General features: G+C 53.9%; 1 protein-coding gene across 2 annotated transcripts in view; it reads left to right on the top strand.

The window, feature by feature from the left end:
* Window positions 1-16,770, top strand: part of slc4a5a (solute carrier family 4 member 5a) — a 34,639-nt gene that overhangs the window by 12,994 nt on the left and 4,875 nt on the right. Inside the window, exons 8-22 of one of the 2 annotated variants that reach the window (XM_030371551.1) lie at window positions 503-558; window positions 3,086-3,243; window positions 3,677-3,764; window positions 6,131-6,285; window positions 6,765-6,893; window positions 8,083-8,257; window positions 9,051-9,184; window positions 9,837-10,108; window positions 11,152-11,186; window positions 12,071-12,262; window positions 13,456-13,569; window positions 14,064-14,225; window positions 14,879-15,057; window positions 15,664-15,736; window positions 16,085-16,153. In XM_030371551.1, the coding sequence (XP_030227411.1) occupies window positions 503-558; window positions 3,086-3,243; window positions 3,677-3,764; window positions 6,131-6,285; window positions 6,765-6,893; window positions 8,083-8,257; window positions 9,051-9,184; window positions 9,837-10,108; window positions 11,152-11,186; window positions 12,071-12,262; window positions 13,456-13,569; window positions 14,064-14,225; window positions 14,879-15,057; window positions 15,664-15,736; window positions 16,085-16,153 (1,991 nt within the window). The remainder of the gene's footprint in view (window positions 1-502; window positions 559-3,085; window positions 3,244-3,676; window positions 3,765-6,130; window positions 6,286-6,764; window positions 6,894-8,082; window positions 8,258-9,050; window positions 9,185-9,836; window positions 10,109-11,151; window positions 11,187-12,070; window positions 12,263-13,455; window positions 13,570-14,063; window positions 14,226-14,878; window positions 15,058-15,663; window positions 15,737-16,084; window positions 16,154-16,770) is intronic. The other variant, XM_030371552.1, reaches the window with a different exon arrangement.

The raw sequence follows: 16,770 nt of genomic DNA, 5'->3' as shown, positions 1-16,770 counted from the left end.
TCGATGGGGTCCTGCTCTACAACACAGATACTGATTAATTAATCAATTTACTATACCCATGAACCCTGACCCCATCGAGCTGAAGCTGATGTATTCCAGGCACCTGCCTCCTTAACAAAGCCGGCCCTGTGTGGTGGCCCACTGTACCAGAGACACAGAAACACAGTCAGCCCATCTACAGAGGAGTGTAGAGGTGGGGGACTCACCTGAGACCGTAGATCACCTGTCGAGCCTGAGGGTCGTTTAGACCGGCCAATGAAAGGCCTGAGCCGACCGGCCTTGATGACAGCGTGGCAGGTGATAGGTGTGCAGGTGTTACCTTACCTCCGCCCGCGTCTCCGCGGCTACCCTCAGCGGCCTCACACGACGACGAATGAAAGTGAAGGAAAAATATAAATACATAAAGAATGCTCCCGCTCTCTCTCCCTCTCTCTCTCTCTCTCTCTCTCTCTCTCTCTCTCTCTCTCTCTCTCTCCCCCTCTCTCTGTCTCTCTCCCCCCAGGCCACGCCCAGAGTCAGAGTATGAATGACATTGGGGACACGCCCAGCAGCGACCAGGTGAGTCCGTGGCCCTCGCCTCACCAGACTCCCCCCCCCCCCCCCCCCATCCCTTTTAACAAATTTGTCCTAACCTTTGACCTCTCGTTTTTAACCTCTGACATTACCCGACTGAAGACCGGTGTCTTGATACCCTAAAGGCTGTGTACTCTCAGATGAATCACAGAGGCTCCGCTCTGTGATTCCACAACTTGTTGTCAGCTTACCAGTCAGAGTCCGGGGAGCAGCAGTCCGGTTCCAAGTCACAGATCAGTGCGCAGAGGTGTCTGGCGGCTCTGAACCGCTTGACATCCAGACTTCCTCAACCGTGTCAACAAGTCCCAGTAGAATAGAACATGGAAGTGGTAAAGCGAAGAGCAACCAGGTGAAAGACCAAACATTAAAATGAGCGAAAGCGTTTCAAATACGACCGTGCTCCTCCTGAGCTGCTCCTGACGTCGGAGTTGACACCCGCCATCTCCCCCCTGCGGTGCGTCAGAGCGGTGCGTCAGCGCGGTGTTTGTGACGGTGACACGCGGCGGTCCGACAGCGAGGAACGTGCTCCGCGGGCGAGGGGGTGGGGGAGGGGGGGATGGATCCCGGTTGGGCCCGGCGCCTCCATTTTGATTCCGCTGTAATTGCAGAGATCTTTTCCCTGCGCGTCCCGTTCAGCCGCGTGCCTCTGCCTTAATGAACACGTGGTTGTCGTGGCGACGCCGCCTCTCCTCCATCCCTCATGGCGACGAGGAGAGGAGGAAAGGAGCGATGGAGGAGGCGAACGCGGAAACAATCATAGCGCCTAAGTCCCTCATCCTAAAGTCCCGGGGAGGCTATGGCGGGAGCTGTCAGGGCATGTCTCTCCGCGGAACGGCTCTCGACGGGTCAGGGTTCAGTAGGGTCGTTCGATTAACACCCGTCACCGTGAATGTTATGTTGGGGGAACGAACCAATCAAAGGCCGACAGGACAGAGGGTGTCAGAGTGAATACAGAGCCGGGATCAGGACGACGTGGAGCCTGAACACGGGGGTTTGAAGCCTGTGTTGCCGTGGCGAAGTGGCATCCGTATGCTCCGATGGGCCTGGGATTGATCTGTATTGTATTTTACACATTGCATCTAGGTCACATCCCACAATGGCTCGGTAATTGCTAGTTTTGCTTTGTGTCGCCTTATGTGTGTGATTGAACGTATGTGTGTGTGTGTGTGTGTGATTGTGTAAGTGTGGTATGTGTGTGCGTGTGTGTGTGTCTGATTGTGTGATTGTGTGATGTATGTGTGCTTTTGTGTTTGTGTTTGTGTGTGTGTGTGTGTGTGAGCGTTGATGTGCATGTGTGTGCATCCCTGGATACATTCTTGTGTGTTTTATACATGTGTGTGTGTGTATCCTTGTATGCATGATGTACATGTATGTGTGAGCATCTGTGGTCTGGGGCCTTTACACTGAGCCTTGGGGCCCTCATGTGGGGCCTTTGTCTTGGCCCTCACATGGAGCCTGGGTCTGGGGCCCAATGGGGCCTGGGGTCATTGAGTCGTTTTACCGAAGGTGGAAGGAGAGTACCCAGCCTTCACCCCGGTCTGTTTGGGGCCGGACCCCTCTGTCCCTCTCTCACCATCAGCTACCGGACTACTAACTGGACTACCAGCTACAAGATGTAGTTTGACCATCTCACTCCTCTCCCGAACCTTGCTGTGCGTTTCCTGTCTGGGATCAATAGTGTTGAGCTGTCAGAGCAGACCTGTTAGTGGGAGAGAGTCCGGTCTGTATAGAGCAGCACCTGGACAGGCCGCGCTGCCGTCACTGGACTGAAGCCCGCTCATATCTCACTCTGCAGCGGAGCAGAGCTCAGCATCACAGCCTGCTCCATCGATCAGGACCGACTGTGACAGGGACTGCGAGCCGCAGCAGATAAATATTTCACTGTCTCGACAGATCACCTGTATGGATAAGGATCTGTCTGAGCCATATCTGCTGCTCAATGACCTCTCTCTCTCTCTCTCTCCCCCTCTCCCTCCCTCTCTCTCTCTCTCTCTCTCCCCCTCTCCCTCCCTCTCTCTCTCTCTCTCCCTCTCTCCCTCCCTCTCTCTCTCTCTCTCCCTCTCTCTCGCTGTCTCGCTCTGTCGTGATTTAATATGCATTCATTCTAACACTCCCCTTACTCCTCTCCCTTTCCCTCCCTCTTGTCTCTCTCTGTCCTCCCCCTCTCTCTGTCCTCCCCCTCTCTCTGTCCTCCCCCTCTCTCTGTCTTTGTCAATCATTTCACGCCTCTCCCGCTCTCCCCATCCACTCCCTTTCTCGTCTCGTTCTGTGCCTCTCTCTCTCCTCCTCCACCCTCTTTCTCCCTCTCTTTCTTTCCCTCCCCCCTCTCCCCCCTCGCCCCCTCTCCATCTCACCCCCCCTCCCTCCTCCCACTCCCTCCCCCCTCTCCATCTCACCCCCCCTCCCTCCTCCCCCTCCCTTCCCTCTTCTCCCCCGTCCTCCCCCTCCCTCCCTCCTCCCCCCCCCCCCCCCCCTCCCCCCCGCTCCTCCCTCCTCCCCCTCCCTCCCCCAGCTGAAGAACAAGTTCATGAAGAAGATCCCGCGTGATGCGGAGGCCTCCAACGTGCTGGTGGGGGAGGTGGACTTCCTGGACAAGCCCTTCGTGGCGTTCGTGCGGCTGGCGCAGGCCACCACCCTGGGGGGGCTGACGGAGGTCCCGGTGCCCACCAGGTGGGGGCCCCAACCTGCCTCATATCACCCCGTGTCATGTCATGTGATCTGTGTCGTATCGTCTACTTTATATCATATCTGATGTCACGTCATATACTACGATGTCACTTTATCATGTCATGTCTCACATCCCTTTTTTTAATCGATGTAGTATCCTCCCATGTTATGTTAATATAACATGTTACCATAAGAGTGGTCAGTCCATCGATATGTGCATTAGTTGTGTGTTTAGCGTCGTTCCTTTGATATCGTTCTTTGATACCAACTCTCAACCAAGCTCAACTCTCATTCACCACGGCCCCGTCCCAGACCCATGCCGGTGCACTAACCCCCCTCGCCTGCAGCAGACCCCCTGAAGCCCTGTCTGTCTGTCTGTCTGTCTGTCTGTCTGTCTGTCTGTCTGTCTGTCTGTCTGTCTGTCTGCTCCCCCCAGGTTCCTGTTCGTCCTGCTGGGGCCCCTGGGAAAGGCCAAAGCCTACAACCAGATCGGCCGCGCCATGGCGACGCTCATGGTGGACGATGTAAGACTTCCTTCTTCACGACTGCTCTATAGACTGTCCGCTAACGAGCGCCCATACTCCGCTAACGAGCAACCTAATCAACTAACGAGTGCTCTAGTCCACTAACAAGCGCTCCAGTCCGCTAACGAGCGCTCTATTCCGCTAACGAGCGCACTAGTCCACTAAAGAGTGCTCTAGTCCACTAACGAGCACTCTAGTCCACTAACGAGCGCTCTAGTCCGCTAACGAGCGCACTAGTCCACTAACAAGCGCCCTAGTCCGCTTACGAGCACTCTAGTCCCCTAACGAGCGCACTAGTCCACTAATGAGCGCTCTAGTCCCCTAACGAGCGCACTGTTCCTCTAACGAGCGCTCTAGTCCGCTAGCGAGCGCTCTAGTCCACTAACGAGTGCTCTAGTCCACTAACGAGTGCTCTAGTCCACTAGCGAGCGCCCTAGTCCACTAGCGAGCGCTCTAGTCCACTAATGTTCTAGCGTTCTAGTTAGACCATTCGTTAACGAGTGTTCTAGTTAGACGTCCGTTAACGAGCGTTCTAGTTATACCCTCCGCTAACGAGAGAGCGGGGATCAATCGTTAGTCAGACCGTCTCTCCGTCTAAAGAGCTCCTGTTTAATGATGTGTTCTGTTTAATGATATGATTACAGGGAAGGATTCAAACGGATTGATGTGCTCTTTATCGGGTCATGGCAGCTGCCAAAACAAGGCCATAATCAAAATGAATTTTAATTGAATGATTACTTGTCATGATCACAAATCAAAAAACGATCACGGTGCTCAGACAACGTCTGGTGTCGTTTAAAGCCTCAATTTTCTTGCCGGGACTCTGAGCTGCATGTCATCGCTGCCCTCTTTGATACCCATGATGCCTCAGGTCATGACGAGGTGTGCATGGTGTGTGTGGGGTCTCTCCGGGCGAGCAGCAGTTATTAACACCAGGGAGGGTAGTCTGTAGCAGTAGCAGCAGTGTCATGTTTCTGTAGCGGTCTGTAGCGGATGAAGCGTCTACTGAATGAACCGTAACGTCTCGGGTCGGAGGGGAAGTGATGCAGGTTCAGAGCCATGTCTTGCTCAGCTCTACGGGGTCGTGGCCTTCCTCTTCACAGAACAGCCGTTCCTCTTCCCCCCGCTGATATACTGCGATCAGATGAGGCGAAGTGTGGGGCAGGGAGCAGGAATGAGGTCGGAGCTACTGAAGGCAACACGGGAACCAGGAGCCTGCCTCCACACAGGACACCAGGAGCCTGCCTCTAAACAGGACACCAGGAGCCTGCCTCTAAACAGGACACCAGGAGCCTGCCTCCACACAGGACACCAGGAGCCTGCCTCCACACAGGACACCAGGAGCCTGCCTCCACACAGGACACCAGGAGCCTGCCTCCACACAGGACACCAGGAGCCTGCCTCCACACAGGACACCAGGAGCCTGCCTCCACACAAGATACCAGGAGCCTGCCTCCACACAAGATACCAGGAGCCTGCCTCTAAACAGGCCACAGGGAGCCTGCCTCCGCACAAGATACCAGGAGCCTGCCTCCACACAGGACACCAGGAGCCTGCCTCCACACAAGATACCAGGAGCCTGCCTCCACACAGGACACCAGGAGCCTGCCTCCACACAAGATACCAGGAGCCTGCCTCTAAACAGGACACCAGGAGCCTGCCTCTAAACAGGACACCAGGAGCCTGCCTCCACACAGGACAACAGGAGCCTGCCTCCACACAAGATACCAGGAGCCTGCCTCCACACAGGACACCAGGAGCCTGCCTCCACACAAGATACCAGGAGTCTGCCTCCATACAAGATACCAGGAGTATGCCTCTAGACAGGACCCAGAAGACTGTCTCTAGATAGGAACCAGGAGCCTGCCTCTAGACATCCTGTGCTTCAGACAGTAGGCCTGCTACTGCCAGGGGGTTTCCCCTGAGAACCTGCTGTGGTGTGAAGCTTCTGACAGCGCCCAGACCTTAGGAAACGCCTGGAGCTGGACCCCCGTCTCCACGGCTGGAGAACAGGTCCACACGGGGCTCCTGGTGCAGTTGATGATGCTACTTATTCTGCTGTGCCCCGTGCTGGAGGGTTGAGGATGTGAAGGATGTGAAGACAGAGGATATTTTTACGGAGATCACCACAATGCTTTTTTGTAAATATTCCGTCAACACGTATTTCCTTCAAGATTTACGATGTAGTCATTAATTCAAATGCTTAACCGATATGATGTACAGTGCAATAAGAGAGACCGTTAGACAGTGCAGAGACAGGTCGTTAAGGAGCAGGTAGGGGTTAGACAGTGTAGAGCAGATTGAAACCCAGAACATTATGGCCATCTAATGCCAATCCCTGCCCTTTATCCTCCCCCGCCCGCCAGCTGTTCAGCGACGTGGCGTACAAGGCACGCGACCGTGACGACCTCATCGCCGGCATCGACGAGTTCCTGGACGAGGTCATTGTCCTCCCCCCCGGGGAGTGGGACCCCAAGATCCGGATCGAGCCGCCCAAGAAGGTCACGCCCGCCGACAAAAGGTGGGAGGTTCGCTCGCTACGAGAGCTCAGAGCGCTGGCGAACAACCTAAGGACAGATTTGTCCTAGAGTATAGATACGACTGAAGTTATGATGTGAAGTGGCAGGCTTTCGACGGTATCAAATGAAATGCCTGCATGACTGCGATGTAAACAGTGCCCACAGCGAGCTGATTGGGGCGGCATGTGGCTCAGGACGTAGAGCGTGCTCGCTGGTAACCGGAAGGTTGCTAGTTCGATCCCCGGCTCCTCCCAGGGTGTCGAGGTGTCCCTGAGCGAGAAGCCTGCTCCCGACCGGCTGGCTGTCGCCCTGCGTGGCTGACTCCGCCATCGCTGTGTGAATGTGTGCATGAATGGATGGCTGTTAGGCAGTACTTTAAAGCACTTTGAGTGGCCACTGTTAAGAAAAGCACTGTATAAAGGCAGTCCATTCACCATTGGTTCCCTCCTCTGCCTTGCCCTATGACCCTGACGGTGTCCAGGAAGTCGGTGCTGTCCCTCAACGAGCTGGGGCAGATGAACGGGAAGGCGGGAGCTGGGGGGGGTCTGAGCGAGGACGAGGAGATGCCAGCCCCCCACGAGATGGGGGAGGAGCTGGCCTTCACGGGACGGTACGTACCCCCCCCCCCCCGGCTACAGGCTTCAGGCCAGACCCCTCTTCAGAGAGGAGAAGGAGGGGGACTGGATGGTCTCGCAAGGCGACCTCATCCCACTTCCAGTCTCAGAGGGGTTCAAAGGCCCCTCATTAGGCGACCCCCCTAACCCTGAACCCCTGAAAGAACCAGGAGAAAACGCCCAATCACAGGGGAGAACCGAGAGGAGGAACCCAGGAGAACCTCCATCCTGGGGGGGGGGGGGGAGAACGTGAGGAGTAAGGCTGTGTTCACATCTAGCGTTCTGTTTTACATTATATTCCTATGGAGCAGAGCGTTTCTGGAAAAAGTCACGGCCGTTTTATTAAACGCCTCTCCCAGTGTTTTTTTCTGCTGTACGGAGCGTTGAAAAAAGTTTGTCTTTTTGACAACTGACCAATCACAAGCGGAACATTGACACTTCGTCACGAAGGAAACTCTCAACTGTCAAAACAAGAAACAATGGCGGACAAATCACTCGGGAAAGTGCCGGTGGAGCGATTGATAGTTTTAATTACAGAAGATGTCGAGATCTATGACATGTCTAATGGGCCCTAGCCTGGATACATAGTAGGCGAGTAACGTCGGTTCTAGAATGGGTTCGATGCTAGGCGATAGAAAAAACGCTCTCGGCGCTAAAAAAACGCTGCCAACTTTTTTTTTGTTGAAAAAACGGTTTGCTCAACTTTTCCCTGTTACAAAAAACGCTAGATGTGAACGCAGCCTAACCCAGGAGAGGGATCCTTCATCCAGGGGGGAGTTGGGGAGGGCAGGGAGGCCTCGTGCTGGAGACCCCAACACAAGCAGAGCTCACTCACAGCAGCATCTGATGCCTCACAGGTGTCTCTACCCCGGCGTGGTGCTCAGGGCGAGCCTCCACCTGGAGCGCCAGGGGCCTCGTCAGCAGCAGCTGCACTAAACACTGCAGCGGGCTGGGTCGTTAGCGAGCAGCGCTGCTGAGTGGTGGGTCCTCAGAGGGGCTGAGGGGACGCGCTCCGTCTGGAGTGGAGATCTACGGGGATTAGATTAATGAGTAGTCTGGCTGTTGCCAGACCAAGCTCCATCGTAGATTGCACGTTGGTCTTGGGAAGCTGCCGTCATTTTCTTCAGCGTGTGTGTGTGTGTGTGTGTGTGTGTGTGTGTGTGTGTGTGTGTGTGTGTGTAACAGCTTCTGCGGAGGTCTGTACCTGGACATCAAGAGGAAGCTGCCATGGGTGTTCAGCGACTTCTACGAGGGCTTCCACCTCCAGTCCATCTCGGCCGTGCTCTTCATCTACCTGGGCTGCATCACCAACGCCATCACCTTCGGCGGGCTGCTGGGGGACGCCACTGACAACTACCAGGTAACAGGAAGTCAGGTGGACAGGAAGTCAGGTGGACAGGTAACAGGAAGTCAGGTGGACAGGTGAGCAGGAGGAGAAGTCTCTATTTTCCTCCCCTCTCTCTTCCTCCCCCTCTCTCTTCCTCCCCCTCTCTCTTCCTCCCCTCTCTCTTCCTCCCCTCTCCCTCTCTTCCTCCCCTTCTCTCTCCTCCTCCTCTCTCTCTTCTTCCTCCCCTCTCTCTCTCTTCCTCTCTCTTCTTCCTCTCTTCCTCCCCTCTCTCTCCTCCTCCCCTCTCTCTCTTCCTCCCCTCTCTCTCCCCCCCTCTCTCTCTCCCCCCCTCTCTCTCTTCCTCCCCTCTCTCTCCCCCCTCCCCCCTCATGTCAGTGTTGAACGTCTGCAGGGGGTCCCGTCCTGTTCCCACTGCGTTGTGTTTGAACGCTGCCTCTCTCCAGGGGGTCCCGTCCTGTTCCCTCTGCGTTGTGTTTGAACGCTGCCTCTCTCCAGGGGGTCCCGTCCTGTTCCCACTGCGTTGTGTTTGAACGCTGCCTCTCTCCAGGGGGTCCCGTCCTGTTCCCACTGCGTTGTGTTTGAACGCTGCCTCTCTCCAGGGGGTCCCGTCCTGTTCCCTCTGCGTTGTGTTTGAACGCTGCCTCTCTCCAGGGGGTCCCGTCCTGTTCCCTCTGCGTTGTGTTTGAACGCTGCCTCTCTCCAGGGGGTCCCGTCCTGTTCCCACTGCGTTGTGTTTGAACGCTGCCTCTCTCCAGGGGGTGATGGAGAGCTTCCTGCGTTGTGTTTGAACGCTGCCTCTCCCCAGGGGGTGATGGAGAGCTTCCTGGGCACGGCCCTTGCGGGGACGGTATTCTGCCTCTTCAGCGGCCAGCCCCTCATCATCCTCAGCTCCACCGGCCCCATCCTCATCTTCGAGAAGCTGCTCTACGAGTTCAGCAAGTGAGCACCCCCCCTCTCAGAGTCCGTCTGTGACACAGCATGTGGTTCAGATGGAGATGGATCCCCATCCTGAGACTTTTAGAGGATCCTTTCTCATAGAGGCTTTCCTCCCCTATCCTGGAGCGTGGTTATGCTCACACATGAGTCCTTTGAATTCCTTCCTTCCTGAATTCCATAAAGTAAACGTTTGTCGTTGAGAATTTACCGAAACGTATGATGTTCTTGCATGTCACTCAACGTGCAAGAACAGACATACAAGGTTGTTCACGGGTAAGGCAGTCCTTGTTCAAACCTCATGCAGAGCTGAGCAGAATCCCGTGTCCTCAACTCAACATGAGGCCGGTTTCCTCCGAACTACACCTGGCCACGTTAAGACGTCACGCGTTGAAGACGTGTCACGTGTCCATAGGCCACGTGACACGCGTTGAACACGTGTCATGTGTTCAACGCGTGAACTACACCTGCCCACGTTAAGACGTCACACGTTGAACACGTGACACGCGTCGAACACGTGTCAAACGCGTGAACACGTGTCAAACGCGTGAACTACACCTGGCCACGTTAAGACGTCACGCGTTGAACACATGACACGTGACGTGTCTGTAGGCCGTACGATGTCCTAACCTTACCGTGTGCTGTCCCCGGGCCCCAGGAGCAACGGCATCGACTACATGGAGCTGCGGTTGTGGATCGGCATCCACTCGTGCCTGCAGTGCTTCGTCCTGGTGGCCACGGACGCCAGCTACATCATCAGGTACATGACGCGCTTCACCGAGGAGGGCTTCTCCAGCCTCATCTCCTTCATCTTCATCTCCGACGCCATCAAGAAGATGGCGGGCTCCTTCAAGTACTACCCCATCAACACCGCCTTCCGGCCCGACTACGTCACCGCCTACAAGTGCGAGTGTCTGGCTCCCGACCCGAGTGAGTCTCCCTGCCCTGAGGGTGGGGTGTGTGTGTGTGTGTTGTTGGTGTGTGCGTGCTTGTTCCGTTTACCTGTGTCATGTGTTTTTGGTTTTTGTTTGTGTCCAGTTTGTGAATGTGTGTTTGTGATGTTGATGTCTGTTTGTGTTGTTGGTGTGTGTGTGTGTTTCTAGTTTTGTGAGTGTTTGTTTGTTTTGTTGGTGTGTGTTTATGTTGTTGTCTGTGTGTGAGTGTGTGTTTGTGTGTGTACGTAGCAATTATAATGATGAAATGATGACTAGTGTGTAATTTGTACCTCTTTACCAACCACACGGTCTGAGTCACCAAACCCTTGCTGCCCTCTCTGACTCCACTCAAACATCCTTCACCAACATAATGAAACTCACTTCCTGGTACCTGAGATCATTTAGCATGGGCCTGGTCAACATGAGACAAACCAATAGCAGTGCAGCACTCTGGGGAAATACTTCTATCCTGTTCTTTACTTCTACAAACTCCAGCCGTCGCACATTGATTCCTAAAACTAAAGTGTTGTACTGCCGTTGTTAAGATGGGAGGCAGCTGGGCTCGCACTAAATGATCTCAGAATCAGTACAGGAGGTCACTCTGCCCAATGATATTCTGAACAGACGAGTTAAGTTAGTCCGTGGAGGCCAGGAGTTGCTTTGGTGCTCTGATCGCCCAAACCGGTCCTTCGATCAAGGCTTTATAAATCATGAACTGGGATTGAATGGGTCGTCTCAACATCCTTCCAGAGACCAGTAGAGAACAGTAGATCCCAGTAGAGACCAGTTAGAGACCAGTAGAAATACAGTAGAGCTTGTCTTGAACACATGGGAGACATTGAGTTCTGTAACTGATTTGTCTCCTGTCTGTCTTCACCGACGTGCTCACAACATGGCCGCCGTCCCTAATCGAGTGAGTACCCTCCCCGATGTCAGACGTCTCCCTGGACCCGTGTCCCAGCGCTGGGCTCCAGACGCTCACGCTGTCCTCCTCTGTCTGCTTCCTCCACAGTGGCTCGGATGCTCCTCATGCTTTAGCTCCCGCGCCAGATAACGTCTCTACTCTCCCCGGGGTGAGTGCCTCTTCAATCCACGCGCGCGTGTGTGTGTGTGTGTGTGTGTGTGTGTGTGTGTGTCTGTGTGAGCATGCATGTGCTTGTCTGTGTTTGTGTGTGTGTGTATGTGTGTGTGTGGGTGTGTGAGCATGCATGTGGATGTGTTTGTGTGCGTGTTTGCATGTGTGTCGGTGTGAGCATTCACGTGCGTGTGTGTTTGTGTTTGTTTGAGTATTTCAGCATGCACGTCCGTGTGTGTGTGTGTGTGTGTGTGTGTGTGAGCATGCACATGTGTGTGTGTGTGTGTGTGTGTGTGTGTGAGCATGCACTTGTGTGTTTGTGTGTGTGTGTGTGTGTGTGTGTGTGTGTGTGTGTGTGTGTGTGTGTGCATGCCTGTGTGTGTAGAGGGCGATTAAGCGGGCGTTGCACTCTGCGCTGCGATGACCTCCAGCTGGCTGACGAGGTCGTCTCCTGCCCTACGGACCCCGCGGTGCCGCCCAGCCCTCGCTGGGGGGACCCCTCTGGGTTCAGGCCGGCGGCCGCGGGGCACTTCCTGCCCGTGCTGCCCCCGTCTGGATACTGTCGGCCTCTGTTGACCCGTGATCACCCCACCTCCTCCTCCTCCTCCCTCTTAGTGGGGGGCGGTTTGGCCTCAGCATTAACTCTGACCGTCTCCCTTTATCCCCCCCCCACCCACCTACCATACCAACACCCCCACCTTCACCCATCTGATGCCCCACCCTCTACCCCTCACCACCCACAACCTACCCCATCTGATGCACCACCCTCACTTCACAACCTTGCATCTCCACCCTCAATCCTCAACCGACACTACTGCCCTGACCTGCCCATCACCCCCCCCTCCCCTCTGTACCTCTCCCCCCTCCCCCCCCGTCTCCCAGGTGAATGTGACAGATCTGGACTGGAGCCAGCTCAGTAAGAAGGAGTGTCTGACGTACGGAGGCTCGCTGCAGGGAACATCCTGCAAGTTCGTCCCCGACCTGGCGCTCATGTCCTTCATCCTGTTCTTCGGCACCTACTCCATGACCGTGTCCCTCAAGAAGTTCAAGTTCAGCCGCTACTTCCCCACCAAGGTGAGGAGAGCCGGGAACCGAACGGTGTCAGGAACATCTCAGGAGTGTTGTCACCCAACATGGAACCATTCCCTCCAATCAGGAAACAGTTAGACTGCAGTAACAACTCTTTCACCAGAGGTGGTGCTGTGACTGTGTTACTGTGTAACTTGGTTGCTTGTGTAATTGCACTACTTATGACTTATGACCTTTGACCCAGGGAGGTTGATGGGTAGTGCAGGGTAGTCTGACCCCAGTGTTGACCTTTGACCCAGGGAGGTTGATGGGTAGTGCAGGGTAGTCTGACCCCATTGTTGACCTTTGACCCAGGGAGGTTGATGGGTAGTGCAGGGTAGTCTGACCCCAGGGTTGACCTTTGACCTAGGGAGGATGATAGGTAGGTTGTTGCTCTAGCTGTCTGCCCGTTCCGGTGACTCATGCCTGACCAATCCACCCAATCACGGCTCAAGCTCCACCCGACTGGCCGGCCCAAATAGTGAGCCTCCCTCCAGAAGCTCCTGTACACCGGAGCGTCGCCAGGGAGACGGAGAGCGAGGCCGCGCGGGGGGCAGCCGACTAAAGAGTAGGACATCGGTGGACGGCTTTCCAGACCTGGTGGTAACAACACAGTCTGGATGCTTCTGGTCCTCTCAGACAAGTACATCCTCTCCCTGACAGCCTGTCTGCCGCAGTCTGGCCTCTCGGAGCTGGATGAGCCCCCCAGAGTCTAGTTATTCCATATTGAACCGACTTCAGGCACAGTCGATTGGCTCAGAGTTGATGAAGTGAGACTGAGTAGTTTTTCAGCCAAGGTCCAAGCCGGGAGGATTTTGGATTGTTTCTTGTCAATTTGAAGATTAACCACTGAGACTTGTTTCTCTTGTTTTTCTCTCTCTCTCTCTCTCTCTCTCTCTCTCTCTCTCTCTCTCTCTCTCTCTCTCTCTCTCACTCACTCACTCACTCACTCACTCACTCACTCACTCACTCACTCACTCACTCACTCACTCACTCACTCACTCACTCACTCACTCACTCACTCACTCACTCACTCACTCACTCACTCACTCACTCACTCACTCACTCACTCACTCACTCACTCACTCACTCACTCACTCACTCACTCACTCACTCACTCACTCACTCACTCACTCACTCACTCACTCACTCACTCACTCACTCACTCACTCACTCACTCACTCTCTCTCTCTCCCCAGCTGAGGAAGCTCATCAGTGACTTCTCCATCTTCATGTCCATCATGACCTTCGTGGGTCTGGACATGCTGATGGGTCTGAAGACCCCCAAGCTCATCGTCCCAACCGAATTAAGGGTGGGTTCCCCTCATCATCAGGGCTCCTCCACCGGTCTCAGCACTACGGGGGAGAACGGGTTCAAAAGCAGACAAATCGAAGAGTAATCACAAAATCTACAATGAAATAGATTAAAAACAAAACTAATGTATAAGTAAAGGAGGAGCCTGTCAGAAAATAAATCTAACATATGTAACCGTAAACCTCTAAAAAGTCAGAATGACCAAACAAACATCAAAGATTTGTTCAAAATCGGTCTACACCTGAGTACATGCATGCACCTGACTGTGTGTCTGCACAGGTGCAAACATTGTGCAGACACACAATGTCTCCACATCAGGGACCTGGGTTGCCACTTAATGGTTTCCTGTGTAGTCGACCTGATGGAGAACTCTGACGAGCCAGACATAACCAGAAAGAGTTCATCATTAGGACAATTATTAGTGGTTATGAAGTCCAACATATGAAGTAAAAACTCTGATCTGTAACGGACCGGTCCTGTCCCCGCCCCCAGCCGACGCGCCCGGACCGCGGCTGGCTGGTGATGCCGTTCGCTAAGAACCCCTGGTGGGTGTACGTGGCCAGCTTCGTCCCCGCCCTCCTCGTCACCATCCTCATCTTCATGGACCAGCAGATCAGCGCTGTCATCGTCAACCGCAAGGAGAACAAGCTCAAGGTACGCAGAGGTCAAGGTCACAGAGGTCAAGGTACGCAGAGGTCAAGGTCACAGAGGTCAAGGCACCCAGAGGTCAAGGAACCCTTCCACTGGGAGTTTAACCCAATCACCCCCTCACTCTGATCCTGTTCTGCTGCAGTGTGCAACTGTCCCTTGTCTTGCAGTTGAGTGATTCTCTAATTTAGCAAAAGAAACAGACAGGGAAGCCTCGGTTGAACAATGGCTCCTTAATGCTGCTCATACCGATGCTGTCTGTCCTGCCATGCTAGTGTCTCAGCCTTTGATTTAAAATATGTTGCACCAGAAAGTCTAATGATCTGGATCTAGGAATATAAGCTTTGATGAGGTTTCATTTCATATAGGTTATACCTTCAAATATCGTACACCAGAAAGTCTATGATCTAATCTGGATCTAGTCTGGATATAGTCTGGATCTAGTCTGGATCTAGTCGGGATCTAGTCTGGATCTAGTCGGGATCTAGTCTGGATCTAGTCTGGATCTAGTCTGGATCTAGTCGGGATCTAGTCTGGATCTAGTCTGGATCTAGTCTGGATCTAGTCGGGATCTAGTCTGGATCTAGTCTGGATCTAGTCGGGATCTATGCACCTGTAGTCCCACCCAGCGTTGATGAGGTCTCTTGGGCCCGGGGCAGAAAGGCTGTGGCTATCACCTGGACCTGTTCTGGGTGGGCGTCCTGATGGCCGTCTGCTCCTTCCTGGGCCTCCCGTGGTACGTAGCCGCCACCGTCATCTCCATCGCACACATCGACTCGCTGAAGATGGAGAGCGAGTCCAGCGCACCCGGGGAGCAACCGCAGTTCCTGGGGGTCAGGTGAGTTACTGAGGTCAGGTGGGTTACTGGGGTCAGGTGAGTTACTGGAGGGGTCAGGTGAGTTACTGGAGGGGTCAGGTTGGTTACTGGGGTCAGGTGAGTTACTGGGGTCAGGTGGGTTACTGGGGTCAGGTGAGTTACTCTGGGGGTCAGGTGAGTTACTGAGGTCAGGTGGGTTACTGGGGTCAGGTGAGTTACTGGAGGGGTCAGGTGAGTTACTGAGGTCAGGTGAGTTACTGGGGTCAGGTTGGTTCCTGGGGTCAGGTGAGGTACTGGGGTCAGGTGAGTTACTGAGGTCAGGTGAGTTCCTGGAGGGGTCAGGTGAGTTACTGGAGGGGTCAGGTGAGGTACTGGGGTCAGGTGAGTTACTGGGGTCAGGTGAGTTACTGGGGTCAGGTGAGTTCCTGGGGTTAGGTTAGTTCCTGGAAGGGTCGGGTTAATTTCTGTGGTTCCTGGAGGGGTCAAAGGGATGGATAAATGGAGGGAGGGGGGGTTATAAGGAGACGAGGGACAGAGACAGAGGGAGAGACCAACACATGGAGCGGGATGGGGGTGATGCTAGTCTTCTGTGAGTCGACCCGTCCTTTCCTCCGTGTCCCACCTCAGAGAACAACGACTCACGGGCATCTTGGTGTTCGTCCTCACCGGGGTCTCCATCTTCCTGGCCCCAATCCTGCAGGTACGCTCCGCGACCGACAGACAGACAGACAGACAGACAGACAGACAGACACGTTATAGATCCTACATTAATATAAATTATTACAGCAGCAGTCGGAGACACAGAATACAATCGAAAACAATACAATACAAAGTAGTGCTAAGAAAAACAGAAATAGATGCTAAAGTAAATGCTAAAACAGGGAAATACAGGACAAACAGTATAAACAATAAAGTGGCCCAGTGATCAAGTATATATATTTGTATATACAGTATATATTATATTATACAGTGTATACAGGCATACACATACTGTTCACGTTTTGAGGTCCACTAAAACGTGTCCTCCTCTCCTCTCCGTCTCCTGTAGTACATCCCGATGCCCGTCCTCTACGGCGTCTTCCTCTACATGGGCGTGGCCTCGCTCAGTGGCATCCAGGTAACCGGGGCAACCGACCCCCAGACACATCCCACCAGAGGCATGCATCACAGCAGGGCCACTCGAGTTCTCAAGCTCGGTCTCACATTCATTCGAAAATCTTTTGTCCACAAACCGTTGTGCGGTCTTGGACCGCTAGCTAGGAGATCAGCTGAGAGGTGTTTTTAACATTACTTTGGAGTCTACCACCTGTGGCTACAGATATGTTGCTCCATTAACCAGCAGTGACTGGACTGTTGATCGGTCCAGTTACCTGTTGTGGTTGGTTGTTCTATAATCCTGCAGAGACTACCGATGGGTCACATCACATGTTTAGACTGTTGGTGTTAGGCCATTAGGTCGTGCATTAGGTCATTAGGTCATATGAGTATAGAGGGGACATATAGAGGTTAGTCTGAAAGAGCTTTCATTGGCTCAAACTATCCCCTCTGGAGAATGACCAAGACATTGGAATAGTGCACGTTGTTTATTGCTAATAAGTTGAACAGCAGACATTGAAAAAACCCTTTGAATACTAACCCTCAGTACGGGCGTACTGAGGGGTCCCAAGCACTCAGAACAGACAACGGAAACATCTCTGCAGCGCTAATTAGACACTTTGTGTCTATGAGTGAATT

The sequence above is a fragment of the Gadus morhua genome, chromosome 11 (genome assembly GCF_902167405.1).
Source record: "Gadus morhua chromosome 11, gadMor3.0, whole genome shotgun sequence".
NCBI classification, from domain to species: domain Eukaryota; kingdom Metazoa; phylum Chordata; class Actinopteri; order Gadiformes; family Gadidae; genus Gadus; species Gadus morhua.
The sequence above is the reverse complement of the archived record's forward strand: the minus strand, read 5'-3'. Positions and strand labels throughout refer to the sequence as shown.